Genomic DNA, 22696 nt, shown 5'->3' on the forward strand with positions numbered 1-22696 from the left:
GTCGCAGTTAACGTCCCTGCATCTTTGAATCAGTATCTGTACTCCGAAAAGTGCCTCTCTGGTACCCACTGCGTTAATGAAGCCGAACTGTCTGTCCGATATTTATTTCTCGCACTTCTTATAAATTCTTCCATGGATGACTCTAAGAAACAGTTTCAACATGTGGCTCATTAGGCTGATTGTTCGATATTCTTCGCACTTTTTAGCCCCCTGTTTTTTAGGTATCGCTATGAATTCTGATTCTAGCCATTTATCAGGGATGATTCCTGTATTGTATATTTTATTGAAGACAGCCGTGATCCAATTTATTCCTTCTTCCTCCAAGAGTTTTAAAAATTCAGCTTCTATATTATCAGGCCCTACAACTTTCCTACTTTTCATCCGTTTTATTGCTACTTCTACATCGGATTTAAGTGTGTCCGGGCCCGTCATCCTCTCTGAAAATGGATGCCTATAATCTGTTCTTTGATCTTGAAAAAGTGTCTCCAAATATATTCTCCATTTGTCTTGCATCTCTTGGGTGTCAATGATTAATTTTCCATTGGTGTCTATGAGTTTCATTTGTGTTCGCTTTTTAAAAGTACCCGTTATTTCTTTTATCTTTTTGTGTACATTAAAATTGTCATGCTTGGCTTGTAGTCTTTCTATTTCTCTACAGCTTCTTTTTCTTTAGCTTCCCTTATTTTTCTTTTGATGTAAGCCTACATTTTTTTATATTCATCTTTATTTCCTTTAATTAACCTTCTGCTTTCCATTAAGTGAAGGATTTCTGGAGTCATCCAAGATTCCTTCTTTGTTTCTTTATTTGGTTTTAGCAGATCTTGTTTAGTTTTCTTAATTATTTCTTCGAATTGATTGATTTCTCGTTGAATGTTATTCTCTTCTTTTAGTTGTTTAACTTGGTTGTTAATATATACACACACACACACACACACACACACACACACACATATATATATATATATATATATATATATATATATATATATATATATATATATATATATATATATAAAATAGTAATAAATATAAAACTCAGGAAAACAAACGTATATTTGAAAAAAACATTTTCATTTTATTTCAAATATTTATTGTAACTCTGTCTTGCTCCATGTTAAAGGTACAGTTTGACCAGTTTTCCAAGAAGTTTCGCACGCTATAGCAATTTTAAATACGTTTAATAAATCTTGTCCAGTTATAAGAAGTTTATCTTTTCCTAAAACAAAAACAAAATAAATAAAACCGTTGTGTTTAATGCAGTACAACAAGAACAATTCCCTTTGTAAATTATATAAGCAAAAAACAAATAATACCATATTTGAACAAACTTTCAGAGATATTTTAAATTTATTCCATTATGAAGAGGAGCTTTATATCGATACATCCCGAAATATAGGTAGAGTTAGATATTATGTCACTACGATTGATACAGTAATACGACAATGTCGAATAAAGCGTATGTTACGGAGAACTTTTCGGTATTTCAAAAGCTCTTGAAATTCCTTTAACAAATATCAAAGTTTAGCTCTGTGTATCGATTTCTTATCTGAAATTCACTCGATAAAAAGCATTGTGACTCAATATCACTTAGTGCAAAAATATTAAAATCGATGCATTTCCAATTTTCCCGAAGAAGTAGAATAACAATTCCATTGGTTTTTTCTCATGCAAGTATTCATGGAAATGGAATGACGGATAGCGCTGCATCCTCATATAACATACAACCGTTGGACGAAGCGAATTGTTGAATATCGACCAAGAGTACAATAGAAAAATAGAGGCAGACCTCATACCAGATGGACTGATGACATCAAGCGAATGACTAATCACGAATGGATAAAAAAATAAGGAACAGAAACAATGGACGCATCAAAGGGAAGATTATATCTGACGATTGATGGAATAGCTGTTTATTAAGATGATGACAACACATAGATGCACAAAGAATTAAAATTAAAATTAAAGACAAATATCCGACACTAATATTCATTCTTTATAAGACCAGTCGATCAATCTAAATCGACCCAAACATTCAATAGTATTAAAAGAAAATCTTCCTGTAGTACTGATGGACTATTCATAAAAATTTTCTTAAATCTTGTGTTGGAAGTCCTGGTCTTACTACTTCATGATTCCTTTGAAAAAGGTACATTTCTAGAGAGCCTAAAGACAGCCATTAATATTCCTCTTTATAAGGTGGTGAAAAATCGAACGCCTGGAACTACAGACATATTGCCTTCCTAACAGTACTATCCAAAATTATTGAGAGATTTATAAAAGTCAGACTTATATGCTTTTCGTTGAAATTATTTTATCACAAAATCCGTTCGGCTTTATATCTTTATATAAACGTACCAGTGATCATCATCATCATCATCATCAATCAGCCCTGAGTTGTCCATTGTTGAACATAGGCCTCCTCTAGACTTTTCCATCTGCTTCTGTTCTGCGCCTCTGCTATCCAATTGGTCACGATTCTTTTGAGGTCGTCGGTCCATCGCGTTGGGGGTCTTCCTCGGCTTCGCTTGTCAGCCCGTTGTCTCCACTCAAGCAATTTTTTTGTCCAACTGTCGTCTTTCATTCTTGCAACATATCCTGCCCATCTCCATTTTTGCCTTGTAATATGTTCGAAAATGTCTTCCACTCCGGTTCGTCTACGAACTTCCTCGTTTCTTATTTTATTTCTTAAGCTTATTCCAAGCATTAATCTCTCCATCTTTCATTGTGTCCTTCTCAATGTTTCGGCTGATGTTTTTGTGAGAGTTAAGGTTTCTGCTCCGTATGTGAGGACTGGTAGAACGCACTGGTTAAAAGCTTTTCTTTTTAAATGGATCGGTATATTTGTTTTAAATACGTCTTTCATTTTTCCGAATGCAGCCCAACCCAGACTTATTCTTCTGAGTAGCTCGCATGTTTGGTTATCTCGCGTTAACCTTATTTCGTGACCCAAATACTTCTCCACAAGTTCTATGGGCGACTTTTCGATTTCTATTAGCTCATTGGGGACGAGATTGGTCATCATTTTTGTTTTTCCATAGTTTATTTTTAAACCGACTTTCTGGGTTACTTGCTGTAGTTGTTGTAGCATAACTCTGGCTTCTCCTAAGTTGTCTGTTATGAGAACAATATCATCGGCATATCTGAGATGATTGAATATCTTTCCATCGATTCTAATACCCTTTGATTCCCACTCTAGCCGTTTAAATGCGTACTCCATAACTGTTATAAATAGTTTTGGCGACAAGGTATCTCCCTGCCGCACCCCTCTGCCAATTTTTATTTTCTCAGTCATGCAATGGAGGGTGACGGTTGTTGTCGCATTTTCGTATATATTTCTAATAATATTTGCATACCTGTGATCTATTCTGCATTCTGATAGTGCTTTTAAGATAGCAACTGTTTCGACTGTGTCAAATGCTTTGTGGAAGTCGACAAAGATAAGAGCAAGGGGTCTGTTATATTCGATAGACTTTTCAACTAGAGTTTTAAGGCATTGCAAATGGTCGTTTGTTCCGTGTCCCGCTCGAAATCCTGCCTGTTCTTCTGATTGATAGAAATCGAGTTTTGCTTCTAATCTGTTTGTCAGTATTCGAGTAAAGAGCTTGTATAGGTGGTTAAGCAAACTAATTGGCCTATAGTTTTCGAGATCTGATTTATCCCCTTTTTTGTGGAGGAGGATTGTAACCGAATTCTTCCATATACTTGGAATGTTTTCCAGTGATGCTATCTTTTATTTGCTATATGAGGTTTACCAAGCACTAAACAATAATCTTTACACTGCCACTGCTTTTTGTGACTATGCTAAAGGTTTTTATTTTGTATAAATCTGGAAATTTTGATGAAAAAACTAAATTTCTACGAAATTTAAGATATTTCTTTAAATTGGTTTTAATCTTACTTGGGGAATAGGAAACAACTGGTTAGAGAAAATGATACTGACTCTAGTCACAAAATAATTATATATGGAGTACACTAGGACTGAATTTACGTAGAAACACTTACACTAATCTTCTTCAGATTCACCATAAATAGGACACACTAATTAAATAATGCAGAAGAAAATCAATGAAGAATGAGTACTGATATAGATATATCTATCGGCAAAACAACATGTAAAGAAAATACATTTTTAAAAAACTTACCTTCTAGTACATTCATAAAATGTTCCAGTTCTCTTTTGTAAGCATCTTGATATCTAGATGCAAAACTGTAATAAATTGGAGATTTCTTTGTCATTTCTGGTTTATATTCTTCAAGATTTTGCATTGGACATTTATTTTCAGCTTTGATCATGCCTTTCTCACCAAACACCTATCATGAAAATATATTTTTTTAAAAGTTATAATTAAGATTAACAATTTGTTATAAATATTAACGTTTTTCTTTTATTTCATTTTTTAACAGGTTGACTGCGTTCCCAAAATATGTCAACCGAAGAACAGTGCGTTACCGGTTCCCCGGGACCGGTGGCTTGACGCGAACACGGTGTGTTACCGACCGTCGGGGACCGGTAGTGACGTAATTAGTTTTTACATTTTTACAGTTTTATAATATTAATTATACGAGTTTTAAGATCGGTTATTAACAGTAAAAATATTTTAAAACTTACCATTGTCATTCGTTTTTTGATCAGGTTTCCTATTAAGAATATTTTAAAGCATCAAGACAGCTTACTATTTTTTACAGATTTAAGTTAAAAGATCAAAACTTCTTAATATTTTATTAGTATAAATGATATTTGAAAACAAAAAACATGTAAACTAAATAATATTTATGTCCTTAGTTATTAAACAAAAAAAAAACAAAAATTTCAGGAAAATAAAAGATTTTTTCGTAGTTATTAAAAATTATTGACCATGACAAGGAGAACAGTTCAAAAGATCCGTGTGTGTCAAAGGGCGATGGAGCGTGCTATGTTGGGCGTTTCACTACGAGACAAGATCCCAAATCGCCAGTTACGACAAAGAACAGGAGTGGCTGATGCAGTAGAGAGAGTAGCAACACTAAAATGGAACTGGGCAGGTCACGTGGCTCGAATGGCAGACAATAGATGGACACAGCGGATACTGGAATGGAGACCAAGAGATGATGCCTACCGAAGTAGAGGTCGTCCACCAACACGTTGGACTGACGATCTAAAACGTTGTTATAGGAATTGGATGCAAGAGGCACAAGATAGAAATAGATGGAAAATTATGAGGGAGATCTATGTCCAGCAGTGGATAAGCGAAGATTGAATGATGATTAAAAATAAACAATCAAGTTTCAGAAAAATAGATTATTTTTTATGAATGCTATTAAAGCAAGATAAACACATTCCTGGTTGTCCAGGACATTCATTGCAGTAACTTGTTACTTTTGTCACCATATTACTTGCCTGTTTGCTTGAATGTGTTTCTCTTAATTTATGATAGCATCATTTGCATTGTTTTTTCCTTTTCTTTCCAGGTCCTGACGGTTTAACAAAAGTATGTGGAACTCTTTTGGGAGTAGTGGTGTTTTCATGTGCAGCTGTAGTAACAAGTAACTCCTGCGCCAATCTTCTTCTAAATTCCATTATAGAGAATGTTGTGGAACAACTAATCTTGTTATAAACAATCCAGGCATTTACAATAGATGTTCCAAGCAAAAATTCAAAGGCTAGTTTACGGTACAATTTTAAACTTTTTCTTAAAACGGAATGATAAGAACTCATCTGATCACTAAAGTCTACTCCTTTTTTTGCTTGATTGTAATCAAGCACTGCCTCAATCAATTGCCTTTGGTTTCAATACAAATTCACGTTGCCAGTTTCGCTTTCCTGTTGGTTCTAAAGTAGTTGTATGGGTTGGATCAGTGCTTAACATCAGAACTGGCGGTTTGTCCATTTATTTTATAATAGGTAAGGAGTTGTTCTGTGTACCCCAAATTTCTCCCTTTTTCATTTTTTTAGGTACCGTTTTGGGAATACCTCTTCTGTTGGACCTCAGGGTTCCACAATACATTATTTGTTTTTTGAATAATGATTTGGCTAAAGGTAAACTCGAGTAATAATTATCAGCATACAAGTAGCGATAGTAGCCATTTTCGAATTCAACATGTTAAGAAGATCATACACTACCTGCTCACTCTGAGCAGTATTTGCATTAGTAGTCGTATTTTTACCAAGATAAACGATTATGTTGTTAGTATAACCATCCACTGTACATAACTTATATAATTTAATTCCATACGGGTGTGTTTTATTTGGCACATATTGCTTTATTTGCAGTCTTCCTTGATAAGGTACTATACTTTCATCGACTACCAAAATCCGTCCTGGAGTTAATGCAGCTTGAAAATTTTTATTCAGTACTTTTAAAGCTTCCACTAACTTATAGAGCCGATCATCTTTATTATACTGCTGATTATTAAAAAAATGAATGCAACGCATCAGTAAAATGAACTTGTCTCGTCTCATGGTAGTCGTAATAAACTCATTCCTGAACATGGGATCTTTCGACCAATATAAATTTATTGCGGGACCATCAACTAATCCCATAACTATACATATTGAAAAAAAAAACGTTTCAGTTCGGCTATATCGCAGTCAACCCAGTAACGTATACGTGATTTTGATCGATGTATATTTAACAACATTTCCCGAGCAAATCTATTTGTTTCAGTGACAATATTCTGTAAAAGATCATCGGTTACAAATAACTTGTAAGCATCTTTGAGATTTTTTATTTCGTTAACCTTAAAATTTAATATAGGCATATCTTGATATTGATTCAACTCACCAGTTTCATTGTCACTCTCACCTATATCATGCCACTCGTTTTCATCATCATTTTCAGATTCTGACATTTTTTCGTTATCAATTTTTGTCTCATTATCATCGTCGACTAAATCACTCTCACTTACATCACTGTACGATTCATCTGAAGAAAGAACATAGTTTTTGTCGATTACAGAATCGTCCGAATCAAAAGTATCGTCCCGTTCATTTTCACTGTCACTATTTAGCAACTCTGCAAGCACATGGTCTCTTAAATCAGTTGGACTTTGGCGCGAATTTACAATACTTGGGTTATCTATATATACTTGGGTTATACAAACGATACTAAATGTCGATTAACTGCGCAAGCATGCAGATATATAAATTAAATATGCACCGGTCCCGCAGGACCTGTCTCGCATCCGAGTAACAAATTGTAATATCTGTGCGTTACCGGCCCCCAAAGCCCGGTACATTTTTTTCTTTTAGAAATGTTTAGAATCTTAAGACAAGTATAATGCTGTTTTTAGGCTTTAGCATTTAAAACAAACGAATATTAACGAAGATATGCCTTACGCAATTTTTAAAAGTTTGCAGTTTTCACACGCCGCACTTTAATAATAACGAACACCGGTCCCAGGGGACCGGTAACGCAGTCAACCTGTTAAAGATATTTCTAGTATTTATCGTGAATTTTATTATAAATATAATAAAGTGGTTTCCCTTGGCCTTCCTTGAAACTGTTTCCAAACAAATAACTAATTTATTTATTTACCTCCAATCGCTGATCATATCCATAGACACACTGTCTACTCAAATCAATGATACCAAGTGCTCCGCTATCGAATGCCATTATCATACTAACAGTATCAACGTCATTGATGTTGCGTATTTCTGGAATATTTGCATGAGCGAAAACAGACACCTTGTTGGGATATTCTCCGAGAACAGAAATAATTTGATCGATGTCGTGAACAGAACAGTCTCTAAATATCCCATCTAAAAGCAGACTATATAGAAACATGTCAAATATAATTCAACCAAAATTACCTGATGTTTTAAGATAACCTATGGAAGGCAATGGAGAATCCCTACTACAAACTTTTACTGTTAGTACCTTGCCTACTTCTCCTTGTCTTACTTTTTCTTTTATTTTTGAGTATGAGTCGTCAAATCTCCTAAAAAATATTAAATCTTGGCTTGGTAATTTCTTGAAATTTTAATTGCTATAATCAATACGTTTCCTTAACAAAATATGATAAATTGGTTTCAAGGTATAAAAGTCTTTTATGATTGATGTTATTTAAAAACATTGGGATAAAAATAGACAGTCTGATAAGATTTCTTAAGAGATGTGAACATGGAAAAAGTACCATATATTTTTTAATATCACACAATATGCCTGTATAAAAAATCCTGAAAACAACACTAAGGACTAAAGAGGAAATCCGAGGTACTCTTTCGAATATAAAGAGCCATTCCTTATAAAGACAATGAAGCCGACTTTACTTAGTAATAAGGCAATTACCTAACACACACACTCACATGTACTACCCTGTATTAAAACCAAGGAAGGACGGAAGAAGACCGGAAAGCTACAGACCAATCTCACTACTAAAAACAATGGGAAAATATTGACGAAAATCATCTATAGAAGGCTCATTAGATATGCAGAAAAAAGAAAAATCATTCACCAGTTTGGATTCAGTAGAGAAAGAAACTGCGAATTCCCACTAGCAAGAGTTATCAGCGACACGAAGATCAGATTCAACAAGAAACAAAAGACAGGAATGGCCATTTTAGACATCAAGAAGGCATATGACACGGTCTGGAAGTAGGCACTTATCTACAAGATGGACAGAGCTAGATTATCCTCATTACTTCGTTAATATATGCGACACATATCTAACTAATAGAACCGTTTAAGTTTCAGCCGACCAAGATGCCCAGAATTCAAGAAATCCAAGAAGGGACTACGCAGGGCAGTATACTCTCTCCCATTGTTTACAACATTTTTGTTTCAGACCTATCAACAGGTCCAAGAACAAGTACAGCCCTCTACGCAGACGACACGGCGATATATGCAACAGGAAAGAAGACAGAAGAATAGTCGAAAACATAGAAAATCCCCTCGGAAGAATCACGGACTACACCGAATAATGGAAAATCACGATCAAAACCCAAAAGACACAATTCATCATGTTCACACAGGAGACAAGTCCACCAGTAGTAGAAATAACAATGGGGGAAAAAACGATCCAAGCAGAAGATTAAGTCAAGTACCTAGGAGTCCATCTCGACAGGAAACTTAACTTCACGAAGAACACTCAACAAATCAAGGTAAAAATAAATGCAGCAAAGAAACTAAGACTTCCGTATATCGTTAGGTCCAGTCCACTAACGAAGACCAAGAAGATCCAGTTATACCAGACCTACTTTAGATCTCCAGACTCCTTAAGACCAGAGATATCCTAAAAATCGAATCCAGAGGATGTACAGATCAAAATATAGACTGATTACCCAAATAATCATGGTCTAGACGGGTGGTTGCCGAAGACAGCCAATCAGTATAGTAGGTACAATGCCGAAAACAAGCACCTACAGAAAAAAAGCCAAGAAGCCTAGGACAAAAAATTCAAGATCCGAGAGAATTCAGTCCAACCTCTGTGGAACCACCAAGATCATACACTACCTACTCACTCTGAGCAGTATTTGCATTGGTAGTCGTATTTTTACCAAGATAAACGATTATGTTGTTAGTATAACCATCCACTGTACATAACTTATATAATTTAATTCCATACGGGTGTGTTTTATTTGGCACATATTGCTTTATTTGCAGTCTTCCTTGATAAGGTACTATACTTTCATCGACTACCAAAATCCGTCCCAAGAAACTAAGACTTCCGTATATCGTTAGGTCCAGTCCACTAACGAAGACCAAGAAGATCCAGTTATACCAGACCTACTTTAGATCTCCAGACTCCTTAAGACCAGAGATATCCTAAAAATCGAATCCAGAGGATGTACAGATCAAAATATAGACTGATTACCCAAATAATCATGGTCTAGACGGGTGGTTGTCGAAGACAGCCAATCAGGATAGTAGGTACAATGCCGAAAACAAGCACCTACAGAAAAAAAGCCAAGAAGCCTAGGACAAAAAAATTCAAGATCCGAGAGGAAGCAGTCCAACCTCTGTGGAATGGATGAACCTCTATGGAAGCTTGGCACTCCGTCTTTTGCACTGTCACTCTAAACTTCTTCTGCCGATTGGTGACTTATCTCTTGCTATTCTGACGACACGGATCTCTTCCATTCTGCTTATGTGGTTGTTCCATTCTTTTTTTCTATTTTGTGTCCATACACAAAATGTACTGTACGTTACATTTTGTTCTAATGTCTTCACTTCTCTTTCGATCTTTCAGCGTATTTCCTCTAATTCTTCTCAGTACTCTCACCTCTGAAGTTTCAGTAGCCTTTGCGTTGTGGTTCTCTCGGGTCTTGTTTCTAAGGCATATGTCAAATTTGGTCTTACATTGGTTTTATAAATTCTTGACTTCATCTCAGTGTTAATGTGTCTCTTTCGCCATATAGTGTTATTAACGCATCCTGCCAGTCTATTTACTTGTTCAATATTGATGCGATATTGATGATAAATTTTCACTTTACATCTGGTTGGTTCTTTGCTGACTACTATTGTTTTAGTTTTCTGAGATGAGATTGTCCACCACATTAAAATGAACCACGAGCTGGATGAACTAATGCAGAGCGCAGATATTGTCAGATTTGTAAAATCACAAAGACTAAACTGGCTTGGTCACCTAGAAAGAATGCCAGATAATCGAGCTGTAAAAGTAGTCCAGAGATGGAAGCCCCAAGGAAACAGAACAAGAGGAAGGCCCCGTAAAAGATGGATAGACGACGTAGAGAGGGATCTTAAAACCATGAACATCAGGCAGTGGCGAAGGAAAGTATCCGACAGGGCAGAATGGAAGAACATTGTTAATCAGGCCAAGACTCACAAAGGGTTATAGCGCCATTAGAAGAAGAAGAAGAGATGAGATTGTCATATTAAATTATTCTTTCGCTTATGTTAAATCTGTGGACCAGTCTTTGCAGACTATCTTCATCTTTGGCTATCAATATTGTGTCGTCTGCGTAACAGAGTATTTTTATTTCTTTGTTTCCCATTCTCTATCCTCTTCCTTGGTTAACGCTTTTGATGATTTCATCCATGAATAAATTGAAGAGCATGGGGCTCAATGAATCCCCCTGTTTTATTCCGCTGCTTATTTTTCTGGGTTCTTTAAGTTGTCTATCTATTTTGAGTTCCAGTTTGTTGTTTGTAGATGTTTTCGATAGTTTTTATAATATTTAGCAGAGCTTCTCTATTATACAGAAGATGGATTACATCTTTATGTCTTACTCTGTCGAACGCTTTCTTTAGGTAAATCAGATACAAAAATTCTGGTCTATTATACTCTAGTGATTTCTCAGTAATTTGCTTTATATCGAATATTATATTTGTACACAATCTTTCACTACAAAAACCCTGTTGTTCATCTGCTAAACTTATCCTCTGATTTATTAGCACTTGTAAAATTTTAGTTGTAAGTTTTAGTTATTTTAGTTTAGTTTTAGTTAAGTTTTAGTTGCAAGTTTATACCTCTGTAGTTTTCTGGCTGTATCTAGTTTTTCAGTACTATCTTTATAAATAGAAGAAACTTTCCATATCCTGGAGGTTAATTGGACCAAGTGTTCAGCGCAATCATATATTACTTTTGACAGACGTATTTTTAATTTAATTTTTGTGAAATTACAGAAAATATAATAACTAAAATGTAAAACGCCACGAGAAAATCAGTCATCTTTAAATTTGGAACAAATCATAGTTGGAACGCATTGGACAAACGTCATTCCAGATGTGAATTATTGTTAACATCATATTTTCTATTTGAAAAAGCGGGGAATCAGCAGACGCCACGAAAGGTGAATGTCAGTTGTAAACCATTGATTTTATTCTTACAGTTTTAACCTTTACTTAAGCTAACTAAAATAAAACTCATTACCTTTTGCTGTCGTACTTACACTAAAAAAAATATGTAAATGATACGTACCTGTTAAATGCGCTGAGTAATGGCTTGTTAACCTTTTTAGATAAATCAATTAGAGCTTTGGTTTCTTCTAAAGTAACAGCTACAGGCTTTTCACAGAAAACAGCTTTGTGATGTTCTAGTGCGGATCTCACTATGACCTCATGAGTATAAGTAGGCGAGGCGCAAATTACAAAATCAACCCTAAAATAAATTTAATATATGGAACATTATTTTATAAATAAGTCCTGTATGCAGAAAAAGGTTTTATTGTAAACTTCTTACATATAGCTTCTTGCACTCCCTCAGCTATTCTCTGGTCATTGTCGATCACTTCTTCAGGACAGATAATTACACACAGGTGAAATAGGTAAAGTGCAAAAATTGCAGTGGGCCGGACATGTGATACGAATGGGAGAGGATAGGCTACCAAAACGAGCACTGAACGCCGGAATGCAGGGAAGGAGACCGGTTGGAAAGCCAAGAAAGCGCTGGGAAGACACAGTAAGCAGCGACGCACAAGCACTTTTAGGAGTCCGTGTATGGAGAAGAGCAGCCACAGACAGACAAGGGTGGAGGCAAAAAATAAAGGAGGCCAAGGCTCATTTTGGGCTGTAGTGCCGTAGAAGAAGAAGAAGAAATAGGTAAAGTGACAAAGGGATGGGTGAGGCAGGTAAGGTGATAATTCTTCGGTAGAGAATAAAAGTCATTGTCAATTACTTCTTAAGGAAAGAAGAAGAGATCTAGAGATAAGTGTCCACTTCTTACAACCCTCTAATCATTGTTTATCACTTCTTGTACTTCTTTTGCACCCTCAAGGTCAAACTAGGACATCGATACGATCACATCGAAGACCCTGATGGTCAGGTTATCAAAAAGATTTTGAACCCCGTTTGATCTACTACTAATATATTGAAGTGAAACTTGAAAAATATTGCCATATTCGCTCAATAAGTAGATACACTGGAGGTTTTATGCTATATTATTAATTTATCAAATTTTAAAACATTCCACTTGCGGGATAATTATTGGTGCAAAGTAATAAAAGTTAATTTAAAATCCTTGGTTTACTTGGTGGGGTATTTATACCATTCACCATCCAGTTTTGATGCCCAATTCATTGAAGATTTTGAAGAAATATGTGATAAATCACGAAACTAGAAATCCAGTCAATAGAAGATTTCCATTGACGAAACAAAAATCCAGATTTTTGCTTTAATCTGTGCCTTCTAAGAATTGCAAGGCAAAACAGACATTGATAAAGATGTTATTAGAGACATGGGGAATCTAAAAATTGCATTCCATACTATATCTCCTCGTCTAAGCAGAAATCCTTGGCGAATTGGTAAAATGTTGCTCAAACAACATCAAATATTTATAATGTACTTTTAATTGATATAACTTCTATCTTTAAAATATATTTGTAGAGAAATCTTCACAATTAAGCCACTTTGGTTACCTTTAAAACATACTGAAATCTCTAGAATATTTGTTATCATTCAAATGTGTATTTTATAATAATTGCTATGAACGAAGTTTTTAAATTTATTACTGAATTAAGAATATGTCCTTCCAGCATCAATTTATAACTTACTTTAAGGTTAGGATACTTACTATAATACGTACAAGGAGACGCTTGACAGACTTTGAGATGTGGGTATACAGACGACTACTGAAAATAAGCTGGGTCGACAGAGTTAGAAATGAGGAGGTCCTTAGACGGCTGAACCAAACAACACAACTGGTCAATATAATAAAGAAACGCAAGCTGGAATACTTCGATCACATTATGAGACACCCTGAAAAATATGATTATTCAGGGAAAGATCCAAGGTAATCGTGGTCCTGGTAGAAGAAGAACATCATGGCTGAAATATCTAAGGCAATGGTATGGAAAATCAACTTCATCGTTATTTAGAGCTGCTGTAAATAAAGTCACGATAGCGAATATGATAGCCAACATGATATCCAACGATCAATAACGGCCATGGAACTAGAAGAAGAATACTTACTTTGAATCCACAAAAACTTTATTCCTATCTTTGCTGGTTAAAAAGGAGGTTTCATTCAAACATCTTTTATAACTTTTTTTTACATTTTCCAATTTGTTAAGATCATCGTCAACGATGTATAAGATATTAGCTCTTCTGTTTCCGATTAGATTTAATAAATGAATGGTACCTAAAATAAAATTCTATTCTGTATTTTAAATTTCAAAGAGAAATAGCTTGCTTTTACACATTAATCAAAATTTGATTTTGTAGAATTTAATTATTATCAAACTGTTACCCAAAAACTGTTTTTTTAGGGAAATCTTACTCTAGGTAGCGCGTGAAAAAACCCCATCGCTCCCAGAACGACATTATTCCCAGCCGGAAATTTCCCCCTTCCCTACAGTCTTACTCACACAGTCTAACTCATATATTTTAAATCACTTTTTTGTCTTTTATCAAAAGGTATTTCCTCTACCTTCAACTTACGTCATCTTTTACTCTTATCTTTGTCGTTGGTCCAGCTGTCTTACTTCCACTTCTCTACTCTCGATCACTTTACGACTACAGTTGTGTACACTAGTCCAACCTGCTTTATTTTCATTCATTCTCACGATCATTTCTCTCAGTGAAATAAATTCACACCTGTCTCTCCTTCCATTCCGTTAATTTCTATTATTCATTTGTTGCACATGTCAGCCTTTCCTAATGTAGAGAGGTAGGTCCTCAAAACTTTACTTTCTGTTCAAAAGTTTTGGTCGCGGAAGTTTAGGTGATATAAGCTTAAGGTCTTTTTGGTATACCGCCATGTTTAATTTCTCTTTATCATTGTATTCTATTTAATAAATCTTGTCATATGATACCTCGCATGTATGCTATTAATTTAAGGCCTTTTTTGAAAATACACAGTAACGGAGTAGCTAGTAAACCATTTATCATTATTATCCCAGATTTAGCCATACGGCTCTCACTCCCTCTAAGGGGAAAATTCACTCATCCCAGATACCTACGGTATCAAAAGGATTGAGCTCTGGTGGGACTCTTTCCGTGTTATCGAGCCCTAGGTGACTTGGTATGCTGGAGTATTTCCCAAAAATTTTCGTACACATCTGGATGTTGAGAGAAGTAGAGCTTTCTGCATGGTCTTGTAGAGATGTTCATTCAGACCTAGCTTTCTTATATTTTCTAGGAGGTTCTTCGGAATAACTCCAGTAGTAGAGAGAATAATAGGTATTGTCTGGGTACTTTCCATTCTCCACTGTCTTCGTATTTGAATTTCCAGATCCCTGTATTTGGCGATCTTTTCGTTTTGTTTAATACGAAGATTATTGTTGTTGGGTATCGCCACATCAATTAGTGTTGTTTGTCTCTTTAGTTTATTAACTAGTATGAGATCTGGTCTATTATGTGCCACTGTTTGTCTATTATTATTATTATTATAAATTAAGTAAGGGCAGAAAAGCGATCTCCTATTACGGCGAAAATAAACAAAAATATCACTGTAAAACTAATATCAATTATAGAGTTACAATTAAATACATCATACAAAATTGTAAAACAATAAATACATAGTCCGCTAATAACCAATATGGTTGATGCGGCTGCCTTTAAATAAAAAAAAAAAAAATAAATACATAGTGGGATCCTAAAATAACGCAGTCCTATAAATAAAATATAGAACTATTAAGTATATTTTTAAACATGTTAATTCTAGTTGCTGATATGGCGTCTTGATCCAGATTGTTCCAGATATTAAATATTCTGTTTGGTAAGAAATTCACCCTGGACCTTGCAGTAGTCTCTTCCCCCTTTAATTTGTAACGATGCCCTTTTAATCGTTTCTCTTGATTTAAAGTAAATATGATGTTTAGGTTTCCAAAATTTTACATTAAAATACGGAATTACATAATTAGGTAATAATAATTAGGTAACCACGAAGACGTCGCTGCTCGAATGTCGTAAGATGAGTCTATCTTCATAATACGATGACGTTTGGGAACACGGTAGAAAGCTTTGGAGAAGTCAAAGTAGACTACATCAACAGAATGCCGATTGTTTAAAGATGATGACCAATAATTTACACAATAAAGTAAGTTTGTGATCGTTGACCGACCTTTGATAAAGCCATGCTGTTGGTGAGGAATGACATTTTTTTTGAAGGAGACACTCAGACATAGCTTCCGAAATAATGGATTCCATTATTTTGCCAACAATAGCAGCCAGACTGATTGAACGATAATTATTGCAATCAAATTTTTTTTCTTTCTTAAATATAGAAGTAACCGAAGCCAATTTCCAGGACAATGAAACAGAGCCTTGATTAAAAGAAGCATTTACTATACGCGATATAGGGATGGTTACAGATTCTGCACATTGTTTAAGGAAAAAGGGGGTTAGTCCGGTGATAAATTATTGCATAGTTTTTATAGATAATGTTTAATTGCATTTGATGTGAAAAATATTATCAATAGTTTTAGGGAAATGTGGGCACATTATTTGAGGAAAGGTATCGTTGATCTGTAAAACCCTAAGAAAAACATTCTGAAGATTCGCTATTCAAAGACCATAAAGACCCGTTAGCTTTTTGAAGTAATGATATGGAGACTTTAGAAGATAAAGATGTGCGAATGTACCGATAAACTTTTTTACTATTACCACCTACAATAATAAATTCTTCAAATCCTATCCTTAACTTTAGCAACGATTGTTTGACACGGTTAAAAAAGTTACGATGAGCGAAAAAATTATCCAGGGAACCAGTGAGTTTCTATGTTCGCCAAAGCTTTCGCTTATTTGGAATTAAGCGGGTAGCTGAGAGGTTAATTGCGGCAGCCGTTCAGTTGTATAATCATAAATTGTTGTAATACCAATAAAGAAAATATTAATAAAGATGATATTAACACCATACTAATAAAGAAAATAGTCCCACATTGGCGATGGATCAGAGTGATTAAGAAAAATAGATTTCTAGATTAACTGGGATAAAACTGAATTAACATTAAAGAAATCAATAATGATACACATTACGAAATTATTTTTGCAAAGCGGTGTTAAACCAAATTGAATGTGAGCAGTAATAAGCGAGAGGTCAGAAAGACCCACAGAGAAGGACACTTCAAGTGTAGAAATTAATAGATCGTCATTTGTGAAACGTTAGTATAAAATTTAAGAATTATTGGTGGCTCAGTAGATTATTAGTTGTATTAAATTTGAGCTCATGATAAAGTTTTTAAACAAATTTTTGGGAATCGATAGTATCAGTTTTGGAAATAATGGGCCAGCTAATCTCCGGAAAATATCTACAATAACAATGAGTTTTTTAAGCGATGATAATTCCTCAAGTTTGTCAATAAACATATTGTGCTGAGTAAGTACTGTTTCCGGAGGTCGGTATATGCAAACTACATAATTAAATAAAAAAGAGTTATTGATAATAATTAAGTGGATAATTTCTATAACTGGTAGGTCGATTGTTTTATTACTGATGAAAAAAGTATTAATAATTTCATTACGCATATTAGTATCCATTAGATGCCTACTCCTCTTCCTCAACGAGTACCTCTGTCTCTAGGAAATATAGTAAAATTATCATTATTTACAATAGTATCGGGGATAGAAGAATTAAGCCACGTTTTTATTAGGAGAATTATATGAGGTTTTAAAAGTTGAACAGTACTTATAAATTCATTAAATTTGGACACAGGAGAGTTTAGTTTCGTATACATAAGAAGCCATATCCGTAAATTTTGATGCAAGGGAGTTATGAACGAAATTTCAAAAAAAAAAATTGTTAAAATTCTTTATTAAAGGTATATAAATTACAAAACCCAAATCGGGCTATACCATGAAGACAAAACGTTTTCGGAAACAATGTTCCATCATCAGTGTCTAGGTGTACATGTTTTGAGCCACTAAATATCTGGGTAAAAACCCGTTAAAAGTTATAGGTTACAATTTAGTTTACATTATTTAGTCTTATATATTAGGATGTTAAAGTTACCAGTGGATTAGATAACATGGCAACGTACGACTCCACATGAAGTTGCTGGTTCTGAGACAAAGTGTCCACGAGAGGACTGGATGATAGCAACTATAGCCCTCATAGACGCGAGTTGAAATCAAGAAATGCATAAAAAGGCAGCGCATCTTCCGAACAAAAGTGCCTTTTGTTATTCAAGCCAACAAGAAGTATAAAGACCGGCGTTTCTTGACTGTTGGTCTATCTTTTGTTGAGGTAAAGAAAAGTCTGGCAACGGCCAGCTAACAGCTCGCATAGAACGATCCTTGGCCAGATAGACATCGATATTTGAAAAAGGATAAGACAGGTTGTTTTTAAGTTATTTTAGACCGTGTCAAGCTGACACAGCGTTCCTTTGGACCACCGACGGTTAGAAGTGAATAAAAGCCTTGGGTGGACTTACTTGGGAGAATTACTCCTTCATCGATGACCGAGCTGATGTAGCACTTCGTCACCAAACCATTTTGTAGAAATAAATAAAGGTCCCTATGGAACTTGAGATTATTTCGCGAGAAAAGGTGGTACGGAGTGAAGGATTATAAAAGAGTCAAAACTCTGCCGACGTTCCTATTCCTCGAGGAGTGTAAACTTGACCACACGTTGAGGCTTGAAGGGCCGGCATCTCTGTGAGATTCAAAGCATCCACCGTACTCACAATACTAGACAATTATTCATGTAAGGAAATACATATACGATTCACGTAAGAAAATTCGAACTGTTATTAACGTATTTTGCATTGCCATTGGCACCTTGTTGACCAGAGAGTCGCCGCGTGGAAGTCAGGAACACATAACTCCACGAGAAAGAGGATGGAAGCGAAAAACCTTCGTTCCTTTTCTAGAGCGGCGGTCGGAACACATCAAGAATCTCTACAATTTTGTTTAGTAAAGAGTATTATAAAAACCCTATAAATAAGATAGAGTACACTTTTATAGTATATCAATAACTAATTTATGAGACCAATACAATAACTAACTAAAAGTTGATCACAAAAAATTAAATGAACTAAAATAAAAATAAAAAACTTACCTGCTCTGCCTATACCGAATATGGCTACACCGAATTCTCGGCATTCACTGTCAGCAAACTCTGCAGTTTTGATATGACTGTAAAATATATGTAACTATTATAATAAACATTTTATCAAGATCGTTTAGTTATAAAATAATGTAAACCAGATGCTATCACTAAAGCCTCCATCATACTGTTCCACCTTGACGTGGTCATGTGGTTTGGGGCAGGATGCTATAGAAAGACAAATTGAATAGCAACATGCTATTCTATTTGCCTTTCTATGGCATCTATTTTAATTCCTATAGGTACATTGCTAATTTTGTAGATAGTAACTCTTATTTTTTAATACTTGTAGGACCAAAATAGACCAAATTATTAAACATTAAAAACTAGGTCTAAACAGAATTAAAAAAAGTATCAAAATTATTTTCACAAAGGATATCGAGTAGAAGAAGCTTCGAAGCCTAAGAAAGCAGTTGACACTATAAAAATAATCATTCTACGAAATACTAAACTACTTCTTGATCGAGAACTAATGCAAGCTGAATAGCAAATTGTGCCATCCAAAAGTACTTCCAATGGAAAAATTACATTAAAAGCATAACTGTAATTTTTGTCTCCAAAAGATTCTGTTAATTGTAGTTAAAAAAACTGCACTAATACAGTTAAAGGCAGTAGTGATCCCCAATTACTAACCACACAAATGGTATCCATAAAAAAATAGGGCCCATAACAGATACGTAAAGAAATGTATCGATGAAGCTCCATTTGGTCCTCGATGTGAACGAAGTCAACTAATGGATGGGTACTTCGAGTTCGTATGCATCTTCTTCTTCTTCTTCAGGTACCATCTCCGCTACGGAGGTTGGCAATCATCATGGCTATTTTAATTTTTGAGCTGCATCCAGACCATTCTCTCAGGTTCTTATGCCATGAAATTCATCTTCTTCCGATGCTTCTTCTGCCATTTATCTTTCCTTGCATTATGCATCTAAAAGTCCTTTAATACCGTAAAAGATTTCCTTAAAAAAACGAAGTTAGGTACTTTTTTCGGCAATATAAATATACCTTACTTTTCAAATCTGGTCATTTTAAATGAGAAAAAAGGCTCAGAAGACCTAATCGAAGTGGTGACCGATCAAAATAATATAAAGCAAACAAACATGTAGATATAACTCTTTGTTTCTTCCGAGGATGGAACTATTCTAAAAACCGTATAACCCATCATTAGGGATGACTGGCGTGTATTGTATTCAGGTTAGAGGAGTACATCCGAGTCCCTTTCCTACTAAAAGGAGGTTCTGCAAACGGATGCCTTTCTGTTATCCTGTCAACTAACTAAAACCACCCTCTCATACTTGTTGCAGTTGACTGTCGCACGTACCGTACTCCGAAAGTGGGATGGCCGCTAGAAGGCTAACGACACTTTCGGAGCACTCTCTTCTCTTATCTAGATCTTATTGCTGTCATTGCTTTGGGTGTTTCTCTTGTTCTTCTTTCTTCCTAATGACTGCTCGGATATAATTGTATACATCATTTCATCTCTTCCTACTTCTCGTCATCTTCACGATCACCCTTTCTCACAGTAACAGAGTTTATACCTACTTATCTATACATTTTGTTTCTCTCCACTGGTCATCTGTTGAACTACAGCATTGTGTGAGTAACAGTGTTAAAGTATTCGCAGTATAGGTATTTATCTGTAACTATGTTTTCGAAGCTATGAAGATTTGCTCTAAAACACCCGTGTCCTGTGAGCATTTGCAATAGAAAGTATTGCAGTAACCTATGACCACAGCTTACACAGTTTCTTAGCCTCGGGATCAGCATCTTAGTCCACTGGACAACATCTTCCGTGCTGTTTCACTATGTAGAGATACCTGGGATAATAGATAGGCAAATATCTGTAATAAATACCAAAGAATACGTCAAGGATGATCTTAACAACAGACTAAAGAGTACAGAAAAGCTATTCCAGGCACTAAATAACAACACAGCAATATCGAGCAAAACGAAGATGGCAATATATGAAACAATATATTGGGCAAGGTTAACATACGAATGAGAAAACTGGATTTTAAGCAGAAGAAACCAGAGTAGGAGCAGTAGAAATGAGATACTTCAGAAGAACCATAAGGGCAAGAAGGACAGACAGACTCAGAAATGAAGAAATAGGAAACTAAACGTAAATCCAAACCGTTGCTTGACACAATAATGGAGAAAAAGTTAGCATGGTTTGGGGATATAACACAGATGGGCAGCAACAGGCAAGTGAAAAGAATGTGGAAAGATAACAAAAAAGGAAAAAACAGAATTGGCAAACCAATAAAAGAGTGGAACAACGACATAGCAAAGATATTACATAATAAGGGTAAATCTTAACAAGAAGCGACACAAATGACGAAGAACAGAAAGAATTTGAGAAAATTCGTTAAAAGCTTGACAACACCTTCCTTGACACCTAAAGGCAGAAGATAAACGATTACGTATGTATGTATTTTAAGGTTTAAGATAAAAGAAAGCAGAAGTGAAAATACTTACTTATTATAAACTGCATCTTCTTCTGGTGGAGGTAGTTGTGTTCTAGTATATGGTGAAGGTAACTTAAATTGGTTTGTGGTCATTTTTCGTTGTTGGAACACTATACGTATGACTTTGGATATTTAATAAATTATTAGCAACCGTTTTAATACATATATATAGTTTAATATTGTTGATTAAACGTACTTTTTTTGTGCCCCTTACTGTTATTTTTGACTCTATTTTATCAACAAGTAAAAAATAAAGATATTCGCGCGAATATCACTAATCAGTTTTAATATTATAATAAATTAGATTATTACTTTCAAAAACAGTACATATCTAGTTTTATCACAAAGGAGTTAAGGTCAACCATTTTACGCAAATTACTATAAATCAACTTAAATGTTGATATTAAAACTTAATTTCATAACATAACATAACATAACAATATCTTTATTTTTAGAAAATAATATACATTCCGTGAACATAAAATTATTTAAAAAAAACAGTGTCACAAACAAAAATATTATTTACTTATTCCTAACCGTTACATATACAAATAGTCCTCCACAGAATATGGCTCAAGAGCTACCAGTAATTTAAATATTTGATGTTTATACAAACTTAATCTTTCCTCCCTTTTAATAGGTTCAGGCAGTTTATTAAACAATTTGATGCAGCAATAAAGAGCGTTTTTTTCTGTTATACTTAACCTGTGTATTGGAATTTTATAATTATATAACCTGGTATTTACTATACTATTGGGCTCAAAGTTCCTAAAGAGTATTTTATTCTTATATAGAAACAGTAAGCATTCTTGAATAAATACAGCGTAAACTGTTAAAATATTATTACTCCTAAAATGCCCTCTACACGATTCCTTACTTTTTAAGTCAAACATAACTCTGATTATTTTTTTCTGAACCAGAAATACATTATTTATGTCCCTACTGTGGCCAAAATTTATTAGACCATATCTAAATTTTGCTTCAAAATTAGCATGATACACTGTTTTTAATGAGTTACTATTCATGTATTTTTTTAGAACTCTAAAGCTGTAAATCACTTTACTCAAAGACATACATAACTGGTCAACATGTTTATCCCAACATAAAAAACTGTCAATATATAATCCAATCAACTGTCAATATATAATTTGGTACTGCTGCTTATAATAATAAGTGTCATTATTTACAATAATACTGTTTGGCATATCTGAATGTGCATAATTTGTCTTAAACAAAAGAAGATCTGTTTTATTTTGATTTAAAACCAACCTATTCATAGAAAACCAGTCTTTAGCTTTCTGGAACTC

The 22696-nt window shown here is 34.6% G+C and overlaps 1 protein-coding gene across 1 annotated transcript; it reads right to left on the reverse strand.

Annotated features, from left to right (window-relative positions):
- Positions 1 to 1035: 1035 nt before the first annotated feature.
- LOC140440147 (myo-inositol 2-dehydrogenase-like) lies at positions 1036 to 21652 on the reverse strand. The gene is made up of 8 exons (XM_072530452.1): positions 21400 to 21652; positions 18874 to 18950; positions 13848 to 14016; positions 11860 to 12039; positions 7790 to 7917; positions 7515 to 7738; positions 4143 to 4311; positions 1036 to 1216 (listed from the first exon to the last, which is right to left on the reverse strand). The coding sequence occupies exons 1-8, from the start codon at positions 21480 to 21482 to the stop codon at positions 1089 to 1091; spliced, it is 1158 nt and encodes a 385-aa protein (XP_072386553.1). The 5' UTR covers positions 21483 to 21652; the 3' UTR covers positions 1036 to 1088.
- Positions 21653 to 22696: the final 1044 nt, after the last annotated feature.

The sequence above is a fragment of the Diabrotica undecimpunctata genome, chromosome 4 (genome assembly GCF_040954645.1).
Source record: "Diabrotica undecimpunctata isolate CICGRU chromosome 4, icDiaUnde3, whole genome shotgun sequence".
Lineage (NCBI taxonomy): Eukaryota > Metazoa > Arthropoda > Insecta > Coleoptera > Chrysomelidae > Diabrotica > Diabrotica undecimpunctata.

Excerpts from the sequence above, each read along its gene's own strand:
- LOC140440147 (XM_072530452.1), bottom strand. The coding sequence starts at position 21,482 with ATGACCACAAACCAATTTAAGTTACCTTCACCATATACTAGAACACAA. Across the intron at positions 18,951-21,399 it reads GAAGATGCAGTTTATAATAA|TCATATCAAAACTGCAGAGT; the intron begins GTAAGTATTTTC and ends TATATTTTACAG. Across the intron at positions 12,040-13,847 it reads AAAGTTTTTGTGGATTCAAA|GGTTGATTTTGTAATTTGCG; the intron begins GTAAGTATTCTT and ends AATTTATTTTAG.